The 24,296-nt window shown below is 33.6% G+C and overlaps 4 protein-coding genes and 1 pseudogene across 4 annotated transcripts; 1 reads left to right on the top strand and 4 right to left on the bottom strand.

Annotated features, from left to right (window-relative positions):
- Positions 1–2,848: 2,848 nt before the first annotated feature.
- On the bottom strand, positions 2,849–5,342 carry LOC111010686 (tetrahydroberberine oxidase). The gene is given in 3 exon segments (XM_022284191.2): positions 2,849–4,032; positions 4,035–4,390; positions 4,822–5,342. Coding segments are annotated over 3 exon segments (1,644 nt in total). The 5' UTR covers positions 5,198–5,342; the 3' UTR covers positions 2,849–3,120.
- Positions 5,343–13,424: 8,082 nt separating this feature from the next.
- On the bottom strand, positions 13,425–15,726 carry LOC111010911 (tetrahydroberberine oxidase pseudogene; annotated as a pseudogene).
- A 2,623-nt stretch (positions 15,727–18,349) lies between these two features.
- On the top strand, positions 18,350–19,916 carry LOC148212498 (uncharacterized). Its single transcript, XM_088122239.1, has 4 exons — positions 18,350–18,470; positions 18,554–19,326; positions 19,488–19,544; positions 19,632–19,916. Exons 1-4 carry the CDS (start codon positions 18,449–18,451, stop codon positions 19,914–19,916), a joined length of 1,137 nt encoding a protein of 378 aa, XP_087978365.1. The 5' UTR covers positions 18,350–18,448.
- Positions 19,917–20,404: 488 nt separating this feature from the next.
- Positions 20,405–22,655, bottom strand: LOC148212497 (uncharacterized). The gene is made up of 5 exons (XM_088121944.1): positions 22,115–22,655; positions 21,614–22,021; positions 21,412–21,516; positions 21,261–21,320; positions 20,405–20,746 (listed from the first exon to the last, which is right to left on the bottom strand). Exons 1-5 carry the CDS (start codon positions 22,517–22,519, stop codon positions 20,516–20,518), a joined length of 1,209 nt encoding a protein of 402 aa, XP_087978070.1. The 5' UTR covers positions 22,520–22,655; the 3' UTR covers positions 20,405–20,515.
- A 103-nt stretch (positions 22,656–22,758) lies between these two features.
- LOC148212496 (uncharacterized) lies at positions 22,759–23,796 on the bottom strand. The gene is made up of 4 exons (XM_088121945.1): positions 23,677–23,796; positions 23,510–23,611; positions 23,343–23,441; positions 22,759–23,248 (listed from the first exon to the last, which is right to left on the bottom strand). Exons 1-4 carry the CDS (start codon positions 23,731–23,733, stop codon positions 22,907–22,909), a joined length of 600 nt encoding a protein of 199 aa, XP_087978071.1. The 5' UTR covers positions 23,734–23,796; the 3' UTR covers positions 22,759–22,906.
- Positions 23,797–24,296: the final 500 nt, after the last annotated feature.

Below are 24,296 nucleotides of genomic sequence, written 5' to 3'. Positions count from 1 at the left end.
TTATGAGTCGGATACTTCCTTCATGTGAAGCGGATTCCCCAGTGTTTGCGTATGCTTCTATCAATGCGTCTTCGGATTCGGCTTTAGCTGAGACTTCCGTTTCTCTAGTGGCAGCAGCTTCTTCAGATGCCGAAGAAAGAAGAATAATCCGATTTGACTGATACTGTGTGATAGACCCTATTTTTCCGAGGCGCAATACAATACAAAACTATCCTATTTACAAAATATTATTATTTTATAAATATGTAACAACTATTTACCATCCACTACAATTTGTTTTTCCTCGATTATACTAAAACTTTTGACACACAACTGACTTATTTGTGGGATTTTGGTTGAAAAAGTTGCTAAATCAGCGCCATGACTTTTGTTGGCAAAGCACATTGCAAAAGTACTTCCAAAAGTTGGTTCTTTCTTTCTTTATTCCACACCTTCCCAAAAAGCATTTTGTTGGTTTTACATATTGGTGTGTCTAAAAGGCAAGAAATTGTGAAAATTTGTACAGCACTTTTAAATGAGGCCTCCAATATTTCTCTATAGTTGGGTTTTTTTCTTCTTTGTTTTCCTAGATTCTCACATTTCGGTTTGTGGAAGTTGGCCAAATATTCAAGCATTATATGTGAATGCACAAACACAAATATAGATTCCCATTAAAAACCAATGAGATTCTTGGATCTCATGATTATTTTTGAAATCCAAAATCTGATTTCCATTGATTCTAGTAGAAGGATTGAGAATAGGGCAGGGAGAGTTGAATAACTTATTATTGATGGTTGAATGGTTAAAGTCGTTGAATTGATTGACCAAGATGAAGGATTTAAAATCTTTGTTACTGTGTTCTCAAGAGATAGTTTGGGGCCTTGAAGTGTTGGATTCAAGGTCACATGGAATGCAACCCCACTAAATAATGATCCCTTACTATGGGTATAAGGACAGTGCACATTCTTTTCACTTTTCTATTCACTTGTTTGGTTCTTCGCCTGAAGGATGTTTGTTGGTTCTACGATTGTATGTGACCGGTAAATCCTCCGACCCCCAAGTATCCCGCAGCCCAACCATAATTCTAAAGGGTAAAACGTGAGTCCGTAGGCCTCATATATCAGGTTTGGGTACCCCGACGGAGACACGAGATTCAATATATCGATAGACCTTTTATGTTAGCTGTGAGGGTTAATTATTTATAATTTTTTCAATTTTACAACAATGAAGCAATAAAAAGAAAGAAGCTCTCTCTTTAAGAAAAAAGGGAGCTTTGAAGTTTGAAGTACTTCATCTTTCTTGAAGAATTTCAGAGTCCAAGTCTGAACCTGTGAAATTGTCCAAGTCTGAGTGAACCTGTGAAATTCTTGTGCCATTTTCTTCATAATGATGGAAAAGAGGAATGTTTTGTTCATTCCAAAAGAAGTTCAGAGGATCAAATTTGGTCTTCACTCTCACCAATCTCTCAAAATTACCATTGAAATACTTCAAACCCCAACTTTTGCCTTTCATAGCTTGTATTTCTTCCATGGTTTCTTCCCAAGCCAATGTCCTATAATAAGTGTTGAGGAAGAAAATTACTTTTATAAAATTTGGTGTGAATATATATTCCTATTTTAAAAATCGACATATTTGTATTTTTAGAAACACCATTCATTCAAAAAGTAGGTGAGAAACAAACAATACTAGAAAACTAAGTAAAAGCACCCCAGTTCAAAGAGATGGTGGAAATGCTACAATTGCAAAAGAAGGTCAATTTCGAGGACCAAGAAGAGGCAGCCATTTTTATGTCCTCCCACAGATTTACCACTGGTTGATCTAGAAATGTCTCTGAAAAGGTGATCGTTTCTTTCCTGCCAAATATACCAAATGATTGAACAAAAACCGTTACACCAAAATACATTTCTGCTACTGGAGGGAGAAATATTAATATATTCCAAAATGAGATTGTCGACTCTGGCAGAAAGAGCTGTTGAGATATTAAAAATATCGAAGAACCACTCCAAATATTAGTAGCGTACGAGCTTATATGAAGAAAGTTTTCAATTTTTCTATAAAAAGTAATCTAGAATAACAAATTTATGATTTTTTATTTCATTTGTTAAAAATTGACATATTATTAAAAAGGAAAAACAGCTTATATTAAAAATAGCATGAGACTAATGATATACAGAGTCGAATACAAGTTGCTAGTGGGGCTTGAGGTGCATTTGCCATGCACCATGACAAAGAGATAATTTGTTAGATTAGGTAAACTTCTTCCGACCCATGCTGGATCCTCTCTGATCTCTCAAGCTATTGATTTAAATATAGTTTAATTGGTCAAATAGGGATGTTTTTTTTTCTTTTTTTTTAAGTTTGTTGTAAGTATGAATAATATCGATGTTTATTCTTATAAGTTGTAGGTTAATAATGTACGTATTAGAAGGGAGAAAAGTGCCTAATAAGCCATTAAATGATGTATTTCTTTTTCAAATTTTGGGCCATGAGCCCAAGGGGTCTTTTTGTGCATTCATGTTGATGTAAAACAATAATATATATTCATGCATGAATATATATTTTTAAACCAACATATTTACTTTTCATATATTTGTCATGTTAAGCCAAACCTTTCAATTTAGGAAAATATGTCACACAATTCACATCAAAGCAGGTGTCACTTTGGAAAATGAAGCAGAACACTACAAAAAAAATACTAGCTGTTGAGAAATTGACTCGACTCTAAATGCAATTGAAGATATTTATATTTGATTCTTTTCAAATATTAATGTATTTGATTTGATCTTATTTTTCTTTAAAAAGAAAAATTATATTACATATAGAGGGAAGAGGGAAGATTAAACCATGCTACCTTTTTCGAAAAAAGTCATTGCAAACATTCTCATGAATTACTTTATATTAGTACATAGAGAGATGATTTAACCACTGAATTAGTTCATATTTAATACACATTCTCACGAGTTTCCATGCTGATTTAGAATTAATTTTAACAAAAGATTAATACACAAAACCAGCTATACACAATACTTAATCATCTTATTTCCATTCCCTAAAATTTTATCTCTATTACTCCATTTGATTTGGCTTCATTTTCATTTCTTGTCAAGTAGAACTGAGGCAATGATTATTGTTGTGTTAGCTTCAAGAATGGTGGAGAGTTGGGGGAATGCTTTGTTCATTCCAAAACAAGTTTGAAGGATCAACTTTGGTCTTCACTCTCACCAACCTCTCAAAATTACCTTTGAAATACTTCAAACCCCAAACTTTTGCCTCCTCATAGCTTCTGTTTCTTCCATAGTTTCTTCCCAAATCAAGATCCCTATAACTCAAATAAGCACTTCTTGGACACTTGGAAACATAGAGCTCCATACAAGTGTAAACCTCCCTCATCCAACTTAAGTGCTTCTCAGTTTCATTACCATTTTCCCAAGTTACCATATATTGAATCCCAAAAATAATCCCTCTTCTGTGTGGAAAAGGGGTTTCTGACTCAGAAATTTGGCTCATTTTCCCCCCATATGGTGTCAAAATCAATAAAGATGCTTCTTCCTCAAGCACTTTACTCCAAAGTGCTTCCAACCCAGTTTGAGGAATTGGTGAAGTAACATAGTCAGATTTTGCTTTGAAAAATATGTCAGAAAGTGGAGGCCTTTCTAACAAAATTTCAAGTGGGGCTTCGGTGGAGAGGCCAGTAAAGAAGAGAACTGATTGAATCCAACTCATTTCAGTGTAATTTTCTCTTTGCAATCCCAATTCTGGGAAATGGGTGCTCATAATAAGGGACAATTTATCAATTGGACCAAGAAACAGTGACTCAAAAGAAAGTAAGATTGTTTTTGTTGAGGGTTCTTTTGGAGATTTGTTTTGGTTTTCTGTGACTCCTATGATGACATGAAGGAAGAGATGTTCATCAAGTTTGTCAGCAATTGTTTGCCATTTTTGGAAAAGCTGAGTTGCTCCTTGTTCTAGAGTTTTCTGCACGAGAAAAACAGTGACTTTTGAAGGAACAGAAACTAGTTTGAGTTTCCATGATAAAATTACTCCAAAGCTGGCTCTCCTCCCCCTCCTCTAATGGCCCAAAACAGATCTTCTCCCATGGAATTTCTATCCATGATTCTTCCCTTGAAGTCCACAATTTTGGCGTCGATTATATTATCAGCTGCAAGACCATATTTTCGGAAAAGGGTTCCAAAGCCCCCTCCACTTACATGCCCTCCCACTCCCACTGTGGGGCAGCTTCCTGCTGGGAAGCCATGGATGGGGCTTTTCTCAGCAATTCTATAGTAGAGCTCCCCGAGTGTGGCACCCGTCTCGACTGATGCAGTTTCGGTTTTGATGTCGATGTCAATAGCGCGAAGGTGGATGAGATCAATAACAATGAAGGGAGCTTGTGATGATGTGTAGGAGAGACCTATTAAAATGATATTATAAACAAATGATTAAATACAAGTTTAATGGTAAGGAAGTAACCCAAATACTTCCATAGTAGTATGAAATTATTGTCCGCTTTGGACATAAACCTCATGACTTTGCTTAATGTCATATCAATTGATCAGATAATTGTCCTCTCTATATACCATAGATATAGATGTTCACAATCTATATCTACGATATATAACGTTAGGAAAAGTCTACTTCTTCCGACGATTTCTAGACCTATCCTGACGATTTATATTTCGTCGGGAAATAGATCTTTGGCAGACAACTTTTTGTCTGCGAGGAAGAAAAATGTCGAAAAAACTACTCATTCTTGAGAGAGAATATAAAAAATATAAATAAATAGTATAAACGTACCGCAACTTATCGGTTTAAGCTTTTGAGTTTAATAGTAATTTAACCGACCTTCGTAGTCATGTCCTCCGCTTCGTACTCGAACTTGCAAGCCCTTCTTGTTGGCGCAAACGATGGCTGCTTGGACATGGAACTCATGAAATGGGGTGACCAAGAACAGCGGTTTTGGAGAAGAAGTGTTGAAAAACCTGAAGTTTCTGATGGAAAACTGCAGCACAGAGGAGAAAGAAGCACTTTTGTTTGTGAAAAGCACTTCCGAAATGGGAATTATTGGTATTGAATGAGAAGAATAATAATAAGAAGTGGAATTGAAGCACTTCTGAAAGCTTTGTGGTTGAGAATAATCAGAGGAAGAAGGGAAAAAAATGGAAACAACAAAGAAGAGAAAAAAGAGATGGGCTCTCCAATACTGAAGAATCCCCATCATCAACTCACTTAATTTGCTCAACTTTTTGATACAGTTTGATTTATAATTGGAGACAAAAAGGCAATTTAAATTCAACTTTTGTAATAATGGAATGCATCAGGCGTTTAATAGTGAAACATTTATATAAATAGCAAAATTTAAAATTTTGAAAAGTTATATTAAATTTATGCTATTCGTCTTTAGTATATTTGATCAATTTGCCAGAAAATAATGCTCAATTTCTGGGAGAGTGGCTTCTGGTTTTGTGTAGAAGATGCAATCACAAAAGTTTTTGTCCAAATAGTAGACTTGAGGTCAACGATAGCGGGACCAGAAATTCAGATACTGCTAATTCTTTGGCCTAAAAAAAAAAAAAACTATATATAATTGCAAAAATTTAAAGAAGAAAATCTTCTAATTTCTCCTTCAAATTTCAAAGAAATTAGTAGAATTTCGAGTTATCTTCTCTTGACGACCTTTTTTTCTTCTAAAATTTTACCAATTCACTAAGTAATATGTTGTATGAATCTATCATTACTCCTAACTTTAATATTCACCAATTTTGAGAGATTAAATTAAAAAACATTTACATATAATGTAGTGAATTTTTTTTAATACAATATTTAAGATGTACTGAATTCGAACTCCCACGAACTTTTGATTGAAAATAGATATCTTAATTAGATTTACATACTTAATTTTATGACGGATGAATTAAAACATAGTAATCATAATTGAAAGGGCATTTTGTTAAAAATAATAATAATAATAATAATAAAATAAATAAATAAAAGAAAAAAAAGTAAAGGCACTGAAAAAAAAAGGAAGAAAAGGCACCGACTAATATATTTAGCCTATATTTATATATATATTAATACATTAAAGTTTTGCTTGAGTATATAAGTCAAAATTAATGAATAGATATTTATTAGGTGGGCCATGCGTTTGGAATACTTACAAATACTTGTTTGGCTGCACGTAATATAGTAAATCTTCTGAAAATTCAATGCTTTTGATAAGGTAAATAAACGTGGGAGACGATTGAGAGAATATAATAAATGTATTGTCTATTAAGCTAGGGTAGAATTTGTAGTGAAAACCAGCCTAGTTTATTAATAATTGACATATATCTTTAATAAAGAGGGTGTGAGTTCGATCCCCACGCCTACATGTTGTACTAAAAAAAATAGTAGAATTTGTAAAAAAAAAAAACTTTATTAATGGGAGCTTATTTATTTTTTTGATTTACATGAGTATAACTTAATTAGTTTTTTTTTTAATACAACAAATGTGGAGATAAGAAATTAAACAGAGAAAAAATCGCCAAAGCGAAGAAAGTTCAATCGTAATTAACATATAACAAGGTTGTGACTTCGATCCCACATCCGACATGTCGTACTAAAAAAAACATAGAAAAAAACGAGGTGTTAGAGATTTGAATCCCCACCCCCATATGTTGGTGTTCAACGGAAGAGCCCGTTTATAACATTCCCATTCTAATTTAATTTATTAAGAAATATACATATTTGATAACTATTTATGTTTCTCCCTTGAAAGAAACGAAAGAAACTATTTATGTTTATTGTTTCTCATTTTTTTAGAAACATTCTCAAAATTATATAAAAATTTTGAGAACAACAAAAATAAGTTCTTTGTTTCTTATTTGAATTTCTATTTATTCCCAAAAATAGTAAAAATGCTATTTTACCATTCTTGAATCAACGGGTGTTGAGACTATGCAATTCTATTTTGCTTTATTAAAAAAAAAAAGAAAAAAAGAAACAAGAAACAAGAATGTTTCTTATTTGCATTTCTATTTATTCCAAAAAAATAGTAAAATTGCAGTTTTACAATTCTTGAATCAACGGGTGTTGAGACTATGCAATTCTATTTTGTTTTATAAAAAAAGAAATAGAAACAAGAAACATGAATGTTAGTCATTCATTGTTGGATTGTGGGTCTCCATGAGTCTTGTGTGAGCGAGAGAAAAACGACCCGCGAACGAAAAAAGAAACCCAGTAAAATTTCTTCAACTGTTAGTCATTCATTGTATTCCTTTTTTAGAAGAATCAGGAGAATCAGTGCGCTTCTTTGGAAATATTGTTGCTGCAATTTTTGGGGCTTCTTGTTTCTCGTAAGAGTTCTATCTCTATCTCGTTGGTTTGCTGGTTTGCTGTTGTTTGATTAACAGTTGATAGGAATGAAATGGATGGATCATCACAGATCGTATTGTTCGAACCACTATAAATTAGTATGTCAATTTCTTCTCTCTTCCTCATTTACTGGTTTAATTTATGGTTGAAACTTATTTAGTTGGTATTCTATATTTTTCAGATTATTATTATTTATTATTATTATTATTATTATTTTTGGTAGTGCAAGTTAGAATACCGAACCTAGTGAATTAAATTTATTGTAAACTATTTATGATACATATTGAATTAACTTTGAAAATCTATATATTGTCATATATTTAGTATGCTAATATTATTATTAACTATTTTCGACAACTATTTATTAAAATAAAAACTCACACGAGCTGGTGTTGACAAGGAAAGCTCCAAAATCAAGTGATAGAGAGAACGAATTGTGATACATGAATAATCATCGACACATCCTGATAAAATTACTTTATTTGAACGAGCTTACAACTATTTTTGCAACTTCTTGTATTTAGAAATTTAGAACATTTAAGTTGGTTTGATCCATCAACTTGTGGAGTGTTCGAAATCGTCTAAGAGACTAGTTTTCTTATATCTTCGACCTTTGATCAATCGTCTAGATAATCCTACATATATGATCTCTTCCTTTATAGTTGAAACCGAATCAAATTTAAGGTTTTTGGTATTGGTAAGTCTAGAATCTTTATGTTCCCAAGGTTATTGTCTATTAGACGTACTTTATATCGTAAGATATTGAATCCTAAATAGGTAGCATCATAGTTTGAATCCATTCTTTTTAAATATTTTAGAATTTACCTCGACCCATTTAGATTAATTGACAACCCATGATCATTATACTTGTCATTTTGTTTCTTGAGCACAATGTGTCGCTTTGGTTGTCTCGCCTGTAGTGGGCACTTGAGTTCTTTTTTATTTTATTTTATTGTTATTGAAAGAAACAACATTTTATTAAACGTATATGACAAACATACAAAAGAATGAGGATACGAGAAAGCACTCTTGCTGATGAAGTAGTTGTCATGAATGACTTCTCCCGACGAGGGTATGCCAATCTTTTATGCACTTTTTCTGACATTTTTTCAAGTTGGGAAAAGTCATTTTTCTTGTCGTGATCAAGAGGTAGGATAATCATGTTTCCATCTCTCATCAAAGATCCTTGGGCTAGATATGAATCGAGAAGAGGCGTGCTTAGACAACACAATCTTATTATTTGATTAGCAGTCATATACTATCAATATTCATGGGTGAGGTTCCATCTCAAAGCTACAATTGACAATGTGTTCACCAATCTTGAGCCGAATCTCATTTTTGGATCGAGTGCTCCTTTGAGTTTTTGGGCTCTGATACTATATCAATATTCATGGAATTTCATCTCAAAACCAATTATTGGCAATGAGAGGAGTATCCTATGTCTATTATAAATACTTGTTAGGTCCCTTATCTTATCAAAATGGGATCCTTAACGCATCAATCAATCAGGTTTTATAGGATGAAACAACGTAATAACTTCAAAAAGACATTAATATTTTTAGATAGCTATCTCAAACAAATATAATTATAAATAGATTTCAGCTACCTTACAATCATTTATACGTTTACGTAGGTATACTTTTGCAAACAAGCTGAATTGTGATTGGTAACACTTAATTACACAATTACCTAATTGTTTTTATTTATTCTCATAATTTATGCCCACTTTATGTTACCCTTGGGGGTTAATTAATGGTAATATTTGTTTCCATTTTGCAACAATGAAGGGAAAAAAAAAAGGAAAGAAGTTCTCTTTTAAGAAAAAAGGAGCTTTGAAGTTTGAGGGGTTGAAAACGTTGATAAGCCCTTACTAGAATTCACTCTAAAACTCACCAACTTTAAAGAGAAGAAATTTGTTCTTTTATTAAACTCAAGAACATACCAGAGAAGAATATTGTTCTCTTTTCTTTTTTGATTGAAATGCTTCAATTTTCTTCTTTCTTGCTTGATTATAAAGGAGGGAATTGATCCCTTTATATAACATCCAAGAGACACATCTAAAAGACACAAAACATATGGATACATGTATACACACTATTCATGTATCTTAATACATTAACTTACATGAACCTAACAATTCATGTATCTAGAAATTTATGTATGTGTCTAGAAATTGAATCTAGCTTAAATTCTAACATCCCCCTTTAGCTAGACTTCCATAACGCCAAGCTTTTCCTTCATTTTCAAGAACAAGTCTGTCTTCAATGCTTTTGTAAATATATCTGCAACTTGATCCTGTATCTTGCAATGCTTGATACATACTTCCCCATCTTTGATTAATTATCTGATGAAATGATATTAGATATTTATATGTTTACTCCTTCCATGAAAAACTGGATTCTTTGAAAGAGCAATTGATAAGGTATTATCACAAAACATGATGGTTCCTTTTTCTTGAGGACACTTCAACTCATGTAGCACCTTTCTCAGCTAAAGTGCTTGACAACTGGCTGTGGATAAAGAGATGTATTCAGCTTCGGTTGTTGACAATGCTACAACATCCTACTTCTTTGATACCCATGAAACTGCTCCAGTTTCAATACTAAACACATATACACAAGTACTTTTATAATCATCAATATTTCTTCCCCAATCACTATCACTATATCCAACAAGAAATTTATCAATGTTCTTCTTATAGTGAATTCCATGATTAGTAGTTCCATAAACATATCGGAGAACTCTTTTTCCAGCTTCCCAATGACTTCTCTTTGGTGATGCCATAAATCTACTCAATAAATTGACTGAGAACATAAGATCAAGTCTAGTTGTAGTTAAATACATTAAAATTCCAACGAGACTTCTATAGATGGTGGCATCAAAATCTTCACTTTCATCATGCTTGCTTAGTTTCAAACCTACTTCCATAGGAGTACTGGCAGGATAAGCATTCTCCATTTTGAACTTGAACAATAAATCCTTCGCATACTTCTTTTGGGAAATATTAATCCCAATATCACTTTGCTTTACTTCGATGCCAAGAAAGTAATGAAGCAAGCCCATATCAGTCATCTCAAATTCTTTGTTCATGCTATCTTCAAACTCTTCAAGCATCATTGTTAAGTTCCCGAAAATATCAAATCATCAACGTATAAACAAATGATCAAGAAATTACCATTTTTGTCCTCTTTGGTGTAAAGAGCATGTTCATATGGACATCTTTTGAAATCATTCTTCAGGAAGAAATTATCAATACGACTATACCAGGCTCTTGGTGCTTGCTTTAACCTGTACAATGCTTTCTTCAATCGACATACCTTGTCCTTGTCTCCATTCTTCACAAAACTAGGAGGTTGCTCAACATATATCTCTTCCTCTAAGTACCCATTTAGAAAAGCTGACTTGACATCCATTTGATGTACTTTCCAGTCATTTTGTGCTGCAAGAGCTAGAATCGATCGAATAATCTCCAAGCGGGTCACAGGTGCAAAAATTTCTTCATAATCCACACCATACTTTTGCTTGTACCCTTTAACGATAAGTCTTGCCTTATATTTCTCAACTTTGTCATTTTGCTTCAGCTTCTTTTCTCATTTGAAACATGAGAACAAGCAATGCAGCCAAATACTCTTAGGTGACTAAAAATTGGCTTCAATCCGCTCCATGCTTCTTAGGGAGTAAGACCTTGAACACTTTTGGTTGAAGCACGATTCAAGAGATAAACAACACATGCACCGCATCTCCCCAAAATTCATTTGAAAGATTCTTGGCCTTCAACATACTTCTTGCAAGCTCCATTATTGTTCTGTTCTTTCTCTCTGCAACACCGTTTTGTTGAGGAGTTCTTCGAACAATCTTTTGATGCTTGATTCCATTTTCCTTAAAAAAATTCTTCAAAAGCAATATATTCTCCTCCACGATCAGAACGCAACGTCTTCAATTTGAAGTTGATTTCATTTTCCACCATTGCTTTGAATGTTTTGAAATACTCGAAAGTAGAACTTTTTTCTTTTAACAAGTAAATCCATGTCTTCCGACTATAGTCATCAATAAATGTGAGAAAATAACGATTACCTCCAAGTGTAGTAGTTCGCACGGGTCCACATAAGTCTGTATGGACTAGCTCGAAAGGTTTTGATGCTCTCCAAGAACCTCCTGTCGGAAATGGATTTCTATGATGCTTTCCCAAAATACATGCTTCACAAAGTTGATCTTCCCTTTTAATATTTAGCATTCCTCTCACCATATGTTGTTGACACATGTTAGACAAAGTGTCAAAACTCAATTGCCCATACCGATAATGCCAAAGCCATGAAGAATCTTTTATTAAAGTCTCAAAACAAAGAAGCTTCTTATAGTACATTTTGATTGGAAACATTTTGTTACGAGTCATGTGTACCTTTGTTATGAGACTTCCATTCTTGGCTCTGATCTCGCATATGCTATCTTCGAAAACAACATCATGTTCCTTCAATAGAAGCTGCCCAACATTTAAAAGATTGTGTTTGAGTCCTGAAACGTAATACACATTAGTGATTCCTTTTGCTCCATTCTTTGTATTCACGATAATATCTCATTTTCCATTGACTGCGAGCTTCTTATTGTCATCTGTCTTCACTTCATTTTGAAAAGATTCATCCAAGGTTACAGAAATATCATTTCTTTCTATCATGTGATTACTGCAACCACTATCAAGATACCATATATCTTGGACATTAAATGCAAGGAAAAGAAGGCTTTGATCATCATTTTGTTGTTCATGCATCAGAGTGGTCTCTGCCTGATTAGAATTGATTTTTTTAGATCAACAGTCTACTTGAAAGTGCCCGTAGCATCCACAATTGAAGTATCGTATGTAAGAAAAATCTCCACAACCTCCACCTCTACTTCTTCCTCTGCTTGAACTTATTCCCCTACCTCTATTTGAAGAAGTTTGATTATATCTTCTCTTTGACTCAAAACTTTTGAAGTCATTGGACCTTCCATTTGCTCGGCCATTGCGTCCACCTCTTTTTCCATTAAATCTCTCTCTAGAAGAAGTTTGCATATGAAAAGCTTATTCTGAAGGAGTAGAATCAAATCGCTTCAATCTAAGCTCATGAGATTGGAGAGATCCCATCAAGCTATTTATGGAGAGTGTTGACAAATCTTTGGACTCTTCAATTGCTAATACAATGTGCTTGTATCTTCTGGTCATGCTTTTAAGGATCTTTTCTACCACTCTTTGATCTTCAATTGCATCTCCATATGATCTCAACTGATTAACAATACAGAAAACACGATTGAAAAATTCTTCAACAGTTTCAGCTTCTTTCATTCTAATGGTATCAAATTCAGCTTGAAGTGCTTGAAATCTTACCATTTTTACATTTTCCTCTCTTTCATACAAACACTGTAATTCATCCCATGCTGCTTTAGCAGTTGAGACTCCTGAAATTCTTTCAAAGATATTTTCATCTACAGCTTGGTAGATAAAGAACAATGCATTGTTGTCTTTCTTTCTAGCATCTCTCAACTCGTTGAGTTGTTGTTGTGAAAGACCATCCTCACCTTCGGGCACCAAATATCCTCTATCAACAATATCCCAAAGTCCTTGAGATCCATAAAGAACCTTCATTTGTTGACTCCACCATCTATAGTTCTTTCCTTCAAAAAGAGGAAGTTGAGGCTGCACCATGTTTTTGGATGACATCTTTTGAACTTGGCTCTGATACCACTTTGTTAGAAACGTTGATAAGCCCTCACTAGAATTCACTCTAAAACTCACCAACTTTAAAGAGAAGAAATTTGTTCTCTTATTAAACTCAAGAACATACAAGAGAATAATATTGTTCTCTTTTCTTTCTTGATTGAAATGCTTCAATTTGCTTCTTTCTTGCTTGATTACAAATGAGGGAAATGATCCCTTTATATAACATCCAAGAGACACATCTAAAAGACACAAAATATATGGATACATGTATACATACTATTCATGTATCTTAATAAATTAACTTACATGAACCTAACAATTCATGTATCTAGAAATTTATGTATGTGTCTAGAAATGGAATCTAGCTTAAATTCTAACACGAAGTATACAAATCAAAGTTACTTCATCTCTCTTGAAGAATTTTAGAGTCCAAATATGAGTTAACCTGTAAAATTCTTGTGCCATTTTCTTCATGATGATGGCAAAGAGGAATGCTTTGTTCATTCCAAAAGAAGTTTAAAGGATCAACTTTGGTCTTCACTCTCACCAATCTCTCAAAATTACCTTTGAAATACTTCAAACCCCAAACTTTTGCCTCATCATAGCTTGTATTTCTTTCATAGTTTCTTCCCAAATCAAGATCCCTATAATTCAAATAAGCTCCTCTTGGATACTTGGAAACAAAGGGCTGCATATAAGAGTAAACTTCCCTCATCCAACTCAAGTGCTTCTCAGTTTCATTAGCATTTTCCCAAGCTGCCAAATATTGGATCCCATAAATGTTCCCTCTTCTGTGTGGAAAAGGGGTTTCTGATTCAGAAATTTGGTCCATTTTCCCCCCATATGGTGTCAAAATTAGCTCTGATTTTTCTTCCTCTAGGAGCTTACTCCAAAGTGCTTCCAACCCAGTTTGAGAAATTGGTGATGTGACATAATCAGATTTTGCTGTGAAAAATGTATCAGAAATTGGAGGGGATCTTTCCATCAAAATTTCTGGTGGGGTTTCTGTGGAGAGGTCAGCAAAGAAGAGAACTGATTGAATCCAGCTCATTTCAGTGCAGTCATTTCTTTTCAATCCCAATTCATGAAAATGGGTGTTCATGAGAGGGATGAGCCTTTCAATTGGACCCAGAAACAGTGATGTAAATGAGAGTTTGATTGTTTTGGATGATGCTTCTTTGGAAGATGATAATTTGGTTTTATGATCTACAACTTTTGTGGTCACATGAAGGAAGAGATCTTGATCCATTTTATGTGCAATTTTTTGCCATTTTTGGAACAGATGAGTTGCTCCTTGGTCTAGGGTTCTGTGGACATTGAAAACTGTGACATCTGGAGGAACAGAAACTAGTTTGAGTTTCCATGATAAAATTACTCCAAAGCTTGCTCCTCCACCCCCTCTAATGGCCCAAAACAGATCTTCTCCCATGGAGTTTCTGTCCCTGATTCTTCCATTGAAGTCGACAATTTTGGCGTCGATTACATTGTCGGCTGCAAGACCATATTTTCGAAAAAGGGTTCCAAAGCCTCCTCCACTTACATGCCCTCCCACCCCCACTGTGGGGCAGCTTCCTGCTGGGAAGCCATGGATGGGGCTTTTCTCAGCTATTCTATAGTAGACCTCGCCAAGTGTGGCTCCAGTCTCCACCGATGCAGTTTCAGTTTCAATGTCGATATGGATGGAGCTAAGGTTGATGAGATCAATAACGATGAATGGAGTTTGTGATGATACATAGGAGAGACCTGTTGAACAATAAATAAATTATTGAGTATCAATTTAAGTTTTTAAGTTTAGTGGTAGTTTAACATAGTATCAGATGAAGTCATATATCAAACCTCTGTGGTGCAGAAACAATGAAAAAGATAATTATCCAAGAACTCTAATCCAAAAGAGTCTATTATATTTCAAACTATATGCTACGAAAATTTTATAGTGTTGCAATACTATACGTATTGTTATCATTTATAATTTTGACACATCTTAAATGATATATTATTTTATTTCATGCATCTCAGTACACTAATCTTAAATGTTATGTTCATATGAGTAAACAACGGACGAAAGTAGTATAGAAAAATTTCCATACTACTTGAAATTTTCACCTATTACAAGAGATTGACTCTATAACTAGAGGATTATTTAAGAAATAAGTAATTAATAAGTGAACAAATAAGTCAAAAATCTCATTATATCACTATATAACGCCATTTCCTCTTCAATTAATATTGATATAGTTACTTATTGATTCTTGTGCTATTTTTTAAATTCACAAGTCAGAGTGGTTTAAAATAAAAATAAATGATTAAATATACCATAACCTATCAACTTAAGTTTTCGGGTTTAGTGGTAGTTTCATCAGACCTTCATAGTCATGTCCTCCGCTCCGTACTCTGACTTGCAAACTCTTCTTCTTAGCACAAACTACGGCAGCTTGGACATGAGATGCACGAAATGGGGTCACCAAGAACTGTGGTTTAGGAGAAGAATTGGTGAGAAATCTGAGGTTTCTAATGGAAAGCCGCAGCAAAGAGGAGAAGGAAGCACTTTCGTTTGTGAAAACCACTTCAGAAATGGGAACTGAATGCTTTGAATAAGTTGTGGAATTGAAGCATTCCATAAAGCTCTCTTGAAGACAATCAGAAGAAGAAACACAATGAAAAAAAATTAGAAAGAGATGAATTCTCCCCCAGTGAAGAATTCCCATGTCTTTTCAACTTCCAAAACTTCAAAAATTTTGAATATTGATTAATGGAGAGAATATGGAATCACAATTTTGCATTGGATGCATCGGTTATATAGTACTGAAACCCAGTTTTGGCATTCTTCAGCCTCTAGGATTTCAGACATCAGTTTGCCTGAAATTATGAAAAAGATTCCATAATCATTGTTTTTGTCGAAAATAATAAGGATAAAGGGACCAAAACTTCAGACAGTTGCTAACTTGTTAAGTTATTTGGCCTGCAAAAAATATATATGTAATGGAGATATGTACACAAATAGAAGGAATTTTTGATTGGCCTGCAAAATATACATACAAACATAAACTAGATTGTTGTTTGGCCTGCAATAAAATATAACATTATTTGAAGTCAGCTCTTGAATGTACTGGAAAGGTGTTGGGGGATATTAAAATATATCACTTTCCTTTGCAAAAAATTAGAACTATATCACTTGCTTTGGGGAGGGGAGAGTGACATTATTGGGGATGATTTTTGGAGTCCTTTACGAGCGCCATAAAGCACGAACGAATGCCTTCATTTTAAGAGAATGTTTTGAGTATAGAAAGTCTCAGATTTGGAATCTTCCACTACATAGATTTGCTGAGAAACGAAGTTATATGCATATAGGTTTATGGCAAGACCAAAATATTCCACAAATACTAATCCACAACCCAGTTATTGGTACAAAAATAACATAAAAAAATGTAATTCCAAGGAAGGACGAACAAGAAAGGTTACAGGCCCAAAACCTTCAACTTTTAAAGAGATAATATCTTGGTAGGACTGTTTTAGAAACTTATTTACATAAATGTCTAAATCTCTATAAATTTACACTTTTGGTAAGATTTTAATTTAATTTCGTGTTTACCCCTATTTATTTCATTTTCATTTATTAATGGGTTTGAAATTTTTTTAAATATTAAATTGTTATTTCCATAAATTAAAATCACAGTTATTTAATAAATGTGGGCCCCGTAGATATTATCTCAATTCAAATTCCTTAATTCTCTCCTCAAAATCTCTCTAAGATTTATTCCATTTTTTAAAAAATCGTTCACTTCCCTTGTTTCTCGTTTTTTTCTTCCATATTTTCTTCTTCGTTCATCGCCTTGGAGAATTTCTTCTTCGTTCACCGCCCAGGGGTTTTCTTCTTCGTTCATCGCCCAACGATTTTCTCCTTCGTTCACCGGCCACCGTTTTTCTTCTTCATTCACTTCCAAGGTTTCTCGTTTTTTTTTTTCCATTTTATCTTCTTCGCTACGGTGCTACGAATAGTTTCCCTTCGATTTCTGCTATGGTCCACGGTGTTACAATGTTTCAAAATGGTAATCTAAATTTTCTGCACTCCTCTTCCATTCTTTACTTATTCAAAAAAAAAAAAAATCAGTATGCTTTTTTTGACGCCACTGCCAAGAGAAAAGATGAATTCAGGTTTTTCCATTAGGCTTCAATATTATTTTTCAATGTTTTCAGGACAAATGGGAACTCCTTCAGCTCAGATCCTGCACATTTTATTATCTTGAAGCATATTGCCGGATAAATTTTAGTACATCCCATTGTCCGGATAAAATTCACAAATCATATTGAAGCCTATTGCCGCACTTCCTGTTATTTTCTGGTTTTAAATTACATTTTAGCTATTCATATTTATGGGTATAAATTATGTTCATGTTGTTTCGTTATTATAAGATAAGGATTAGTACTATTGAAATCTACTATTAAACATTATGTATAAACTCCTATTAAGTAGTATATAATTTATACCCACGTAAGTAAATGTACTTTTATAAATGTCATGTAGGTTGCACTTCTATTACCGTGAGCATGTTTCATGGTGGATTTTGGAACGACAGAGATAATTACGTGGAATACAAACTGTCAGAACTAATTATACATCAAGAAATGTCATATGCCAATTTGATGAAAGTTATAATGGAACAATTGGGATTGGTAGGTAGTTCTGATTATCCTGATGTCTTTTCTTGCATTGGAACCACTCAGTTTGTTAAGAAGGACATGAAAATATCAGACGACAAGGATGTGCATTGGTTATACAACATAATTTGTAATGGTGCCGTTCAATGTTGTAGTTTAGTCGTTGATTGTAGAAATTATCTTTCTAACGTATTAGATCGCATGCCAATTAATACTTCAAGTTCGATAGACAATGGTATACCATCAATTGGTCAATTTCATCACTCAATTGATGTTGCTAATATTTTAGGGAATTTCCATATTGAAGTGAATGACAAGTTTTGTGGAAAGAAAAATTTACAGAATGCTTTGCGGTCTGTTGCTATAAGAGATAACTTTCAATTTAGGACTGTCAAATCAAATCGTGATGTACTCATTGTCCGTTGCTTTATTGACAATTGTCAGTGGTATCTTCATGCTTCCAAGTTTGGGGACCAAGGAAGTGAGATTTGGATAGTAAAGAAATTTGTACAAGAACATATATGTTCTCTTGAAATAGTTCTTAACGATCATAGGCAAACAACTTTTTCTGTTATCAAGAAGTTTATTAAGGATAGGATTAACATGTCCGGCACAGATTTGCTTAGTGTTAAAGATGTTATATCCCATGTGCGTAGAGAACTCGGTATTAGTATCAATAATCAAAAAGCATGGCGTGCAAGAGAATCTACAATTAAAGAAATTAGGGAATCTCCGGAAGAGTCTTACGCATTAATACCTTCTTTTTGTCACATGATTAAGGTGAAAAATGCAGGTATGATTCTATTGACGTATTTTCAATATATATCCGCGCAACTGTAATATATTATATAATTTACTATATACATAATGTTGTAGGTTCAGTTTGCGATTTTAAAGTTGACAATCATGGAAGGTTTCAGTACCTTTTTATGGCTTTGTCGTCTTCGATCGATGGCTGGGAATATTGTCGACCTGTTATTTCAGTTGATGGAACTTCAATGAAGAATAAGTACGGTGGCACTTTGTTATCAGCATGCACTTTAGATGCAAATGATCAGATATTCCCTTTGGCATTTTGTGTTGTCGATTCCGAGAATGACGCTTCATGGGTTTGGTTTTTTGAACAGCTAAAATCATGTATAGGTTCTCGTCAAGACCTTGTAATTGTCTCCGATCGGCACAAGAGTATAGTAAAATCAGTTGAGAAGGTTTTCACCACTGCTTGCCACTGCATATGCGCCTACCATCTGTTCAAGAATTTAAAGTTGAAGTACAAGGAGAAAGTTTCTGATAAATTATTCTTCCCATGTGCCAAAGCATACAATGTTGAGGATTTTGAACATAACATGCGCCTTTTAGATTCTACTGTACGAGGCATACGCGAGAAGTTGTCGGGCATAGGTTTCTCTAAATGGTCGTGTGCTTATTCTCCTTCGTCAAGATACAATTTTATGACAACTAACATTTCAGAAAGTCTAAATGCTGTCATGAAAGATGCAAGGAAATTACCAATTACTTCCATGTTAGAAGTCGTGCGAATGATGTTGCAGAGGTGGTTCTATGAGCGTAAGAACGATGCTGATTTTCAAATTACTGAATTCACTAAAAGTGTTGAGAGCAAGTTAAGAGAACAAATTTCAGCCGGTCGTGTACAATGCAAGTAAGTTTTCATAAGCATCATTACATTAAATTTATTAATACCCATGATTTATTAGTACATATTTTAAGTTTAATTAATTTAGTAGATATATATGTTTGCACTCTTAAATAATAAATAACTGATGTTCGTTATCTTTCAAATTTCTTTTAGGTTTATGCTGTCAATAACGATATTTATCAAGTAATTGATAATCATAGACAGTTTGAGGTAATACTTCAAAAAAGAAGCTGTTCTTGTCGTAAGTGAGATATTGTTAAAATACCTTGTTCACATGCATGCACTGTACTGACTCAGAAGCATTTACCTACAAAAGGTTACGTATCCTCCTACTATTCGAACAACTATTTATGTTCCACGTACAGTGGAAGTATCCACCCATTAGGTCATCATTCAAGTTGGAATATCCCAGAAGATGTGAAGATTATAAAGATGCTGCCGCTCAATGTGAAACGTCCTGTTGGTAGACCAAAGAAGTTGAGGATTCCGTCAGCATTAGAATTTAAAAAACGTGTTAAATGTAGCTGTTGTGGAAGATATGGTCACAACAAGAAGTCGTGCAAATTTTCCCTTACGCAATAGTTAGACATTGATTTATATGTTTTTAATATTGTACTTTTATGACAATTTATGACTTTTATTAATTTCATATTACTGTTTTCTAAATTCAGTTATATTCTATTTCTATTATATATACTCAAACTACAATTTATACTGTTACTTAAGTTAATAAATACATGTTGATATATCTCTTTATAAACAGTATAAGGTATATACCTGTACAACCATTGTAGACATTGATAATCAAGTAATAACATAATTTCATATCCCTGTATATCCCTATATGAACACTATAAGTACGGTGCATGTACAACCATTGTAGATATTGATAAATCACTCAAGCGAATATCCCTGTATATCCATGTATGAACACTATAAGAAATATTCCTTTCAACCATTGTAGATATTGATATATAACTCAAGTGAATATCCCTGTATATCCCTGTATGAACACTATAAGAAATATTCCTTTTCAACCATTGTAGATATTGATATATCACTCAAGCGTGTCTAAAGTTTATCAAATGATTACTAACTTAGTTTGAATACATCTAACCAAAAGGTACATAAGAACTACCACAAAAGTTTGAATAATGAATTCCATTACATAAAGTCGATACTTAAAGTTGTGATAACAAGTTAAAAGTTAGGGCCTCAAAGTCTTCAGTGCTTTGTATCTTATTTTTACTATCTTCTGCTGAACCGAACTTTGTAGTGTACGGTGATCTATTCACCTTAGAAGGCATCACCACTCTACGTTTTATCCGTCTCAATTGTTCGAGTTCTGCATCTTTCTTTAATGTCTTCATATCTCCATTCCCCCTTTTATTGAACGGACATGTTCCTCTTAACTACACATTAATGTAACTTTATGTTAATATAAAATATAGTCTCACATACATCAACATAACATTATTTAAGTTGCTCACTCCCCATAGACATCGACATCAATCTTGCTGAAGAGTTTAGCTCTATCAAACTTCAGTTTTGTGTATCAAAAGAAACATTTGACACTATTCAGAATTAATCAGTATTTTGATTCCCATATTTCAATAATTATATACTAGATGTGACATCTCACAGACAAAGCAAAGTTTGGCTGAATAAACTATAGAACAAACAAAACTCAAACAATAAGTCTTATCAAAGTTAGCGGAATCAGATGACAACACAAGCACGAGAAGTTAAAGAGTTTGTATACTAACATGGCCTGGTTTAAATGACGCCACAACCCAACAGTAACTGACAAAGGATACAGGGATATACCAGCATATAATTCTCAATATGTTATATATACCATATATAGTGGTCAGACCAGACAAAACATTATATTAGTTATTCTGAAACAATAAATCCAAAACTTACAGCATGGATGTACATGTCTCCCTCAGAATTAATATCATTTTTGTCGATCTTCTCCTTGTCCTGCACGAATCAAATGATAACAAAGCAACATAGAGTATCGTTGAATGAGCAACTACTAAAGATTATTACTATCAAAACAATACAAGCAAACCTTTTTTTGGCAAGCCTCTTCTATCCTATCAACCTCATTTAAAAATGTTGTGCATACGAACACATCTTGCATTAAATCTCCTTCGGTTTCTTTAACTTCGAGTTCCTTGCAAAATGTAAAACATAGTAAATACATGTCCTACAAGATTATGAAAATTAAGCATAATTTACACATATATGATGCATTAATTTTAGATACTCACGTTATTACGATCTCCATCATTATCACTCTTATTTGTAGCTGAACTGTCCCTTGATCCATCGTCCTTTGGTTGATTTTCTTCCGATTTTTCTTCATGTTTATCATCGCCCTCATTACCACCGTTGTTACCATCCCTTCCACCCTCACTCCCATCACCATTCCCATTCTCCTTTCTGATAACATTTAATTTATCATTCACCAGTCGTTTAACACTGTCAATCTCAGAAAACAGTGTATTGATTTTGCAATTCATACTATCGAGGCTACTTAACACCATTTCTTTGAACTCTTCAAAAAGTGAAGTTATATAGCTTTCATTCCTATTCGATGGTTCACCTTCCTCCAAAACTCTTTTTTTACCTGTAATCTGTGCATTCTCATCTTCATATAACATATTTTCAAATTCGAACTGCATTAAAATTAACATATCAGTGATATAGTCATGAATATATATACATTGATTAGTACTATTGGCTATTTAAAATGAAGAAATAAATAATACCTCATCATTCTCGAAAACTCTAATCGCTATATCCCGCCATTCCGGTTGTGCTGTAGCCTCCCAATTTACCATTAATGGTATATCAGTAGATATGTGCTTGGCATATTTTGTTTCCGCTGAAGAAAGCAATGATATGCATTCGTATGCCCAAATAACCAATGCTAATGGCATTCCAGAGAGTCCAACAACCGATGCATCAGGATTTTTAATCGCTTTCTTTATAGAGTCGATTGTTGAGTTATAGCGAACACGCCCCCACGGGTAGTTCTCAAATTGTTCGGTGTCATCGAGAAGCTTGATATATTCCACCTCAATTCCCACTGCTCGTTGTTTTCCCAACAGGAAATTTGACAACAAAAATAACTGAGCCATCTTAACCCTGTCCTTCTTCTTCACTCCATCCATTGAATTAAACAAGGTACTTATCGTTGCCCTCTTCACTGGAATTGTTGAATTGTTGAAATATTTTGTCAAGAATCTCCCACTTAGTTTTTTGAAATCCACAGAAGGTAGCTCATCGCACTTAAGTCTAGTAATAGCCTCAAATTCTTGTAATCCAAAATGAACCACTTTGCTCTCAAAGTTGAAATTAATACCATCTCCTGGGCAAGGGCTGCATTGTGTCCTAATTATGTGGCTAACTAGTTGTAGTGGGTATTTTTTGATCTTTACATCTAAAAAGCTTCCAAAACACGAATTTCTAAACTTTCTTAGACGTTTTTTTGAAAGTACGTCCTTAATATTGTCCAGCACTTCTAATTTCGAGTATATTTGAAGTTTGGTTTTATTTAATCACTTATCCCTTAGAAGTAACAATGGAGCCGCCTGAACATGATATATAAGACATGGTATAAAAAAATGGTATAAAGAAACCTTGTGATAAGACAATCCTAGTAAAAGCTCATTACTTAGTTCTATAAGACATGATACAGAGTATAACATAATGAATATATAATATATCCGATTATATGCCTCAATGTAATTATATGCACATGATATATTGAAAAATAACAATACAGTACATGGATATATAATACATACCCCATACACATCTTCCTTGTTCTGACCAATAAAATTGCCTTTATCATATTTCCCTTTTCTCCTCCTATCTTTGCGTCTTGTTTTTTTAACATTCTGTAATTCAATAAAGATTAATATAATCACTTTACTAAAAAATGTACTTATACCAACAAATAATGATAATAATAATAATAATTAACATCATCACCTTTTTGGTTGTCATAACATCTTCTTTCTTCTTCACCTTAAATCTTGGCACACCCTTTTTTAATTTTTTCAACCTTTCAATTATTGGGATATCATCATCCTGCATTATTCAAAATTCAAATTATACTTCATGTTAAAGAAATTATAATAATAATAAGGTTTTAATACCTCAGATTCCTCCCTCTCTTTCCTTTTCCTTCTTCGATCAACACTATCGAGTATTACTTCTTCTTCTGTTATTTCTTCAATATGAGGTTCCTCGGTAGGGACCTGAAGATAACATATTAATATGCATATAATGGCGATTAATTGTGCTAAATATAAAGAATATATACCTCATCTTTCTCTATCTCTTTCCTTTTCCCTCTTTGATCCTCAACATTATCCACCATTACTTCTTCTATTATTTCCTCAATAAGAGGTTGATCCGCACGTACCTGAATTTAACATATTAGATAGAGGAATATAATCGTTATTAAATGTCCTAAATATAAAGAATATCTATATATATTACCGCAAAAGAAACAATTTGAGTCCCAACAACTTCATCTTCATTTGGAAACTCAACTATAGGATCACATATGGTAACTTCCGTCTTAAACTTTTCATCTTGTTCTGGTAAGATGATTATTGGTGAGTACTTCTTATAACGAGGCATATTACCGAACGAATCTTTGTAGAAGGTAGGCTTCAATGGCTGAGCATCCTTTTTTGTGTGTCTTCCTTAGGGCTGTCTTAAAAGCAATCCAATTTAAAACATACAATGTATTTATAACCTATATAGATCTTGAAAATAATATAATTGCTTACCTCTGAGCTAAGATTAACATATAAAGGGTCTTTCTTCGACTTGCTCGAAGATTGGTTAAGTAACCTATTACTTCTTCTTCTTTCCTTTTGTTTTGGTAGCCCTTTGCACTTGACCATGTTAACGTAATTCAACTAATATATATCC

The sequence above is a fragment of the Momordica charantia genome (assembly GCF_013281855.1).
Source record: "Momordica charantia cultivar OHB3-1 chromosome 3 unlocalized genomic scaffold, Mcharantia_2.0 BLBB01000003.1, whole genome shotgun sequence".
In the NCBI taxonomy this organism is placed as follows: Eukaryota; Viridiplantae; Streptophyta; class Magnoliopsida; order Cucurbitales; family Cucurbitaceae; genus Momordica; species Momordica charantia.
This window is presented reverse-complemented; position numbering and strand designations above follow the sequence as displayed.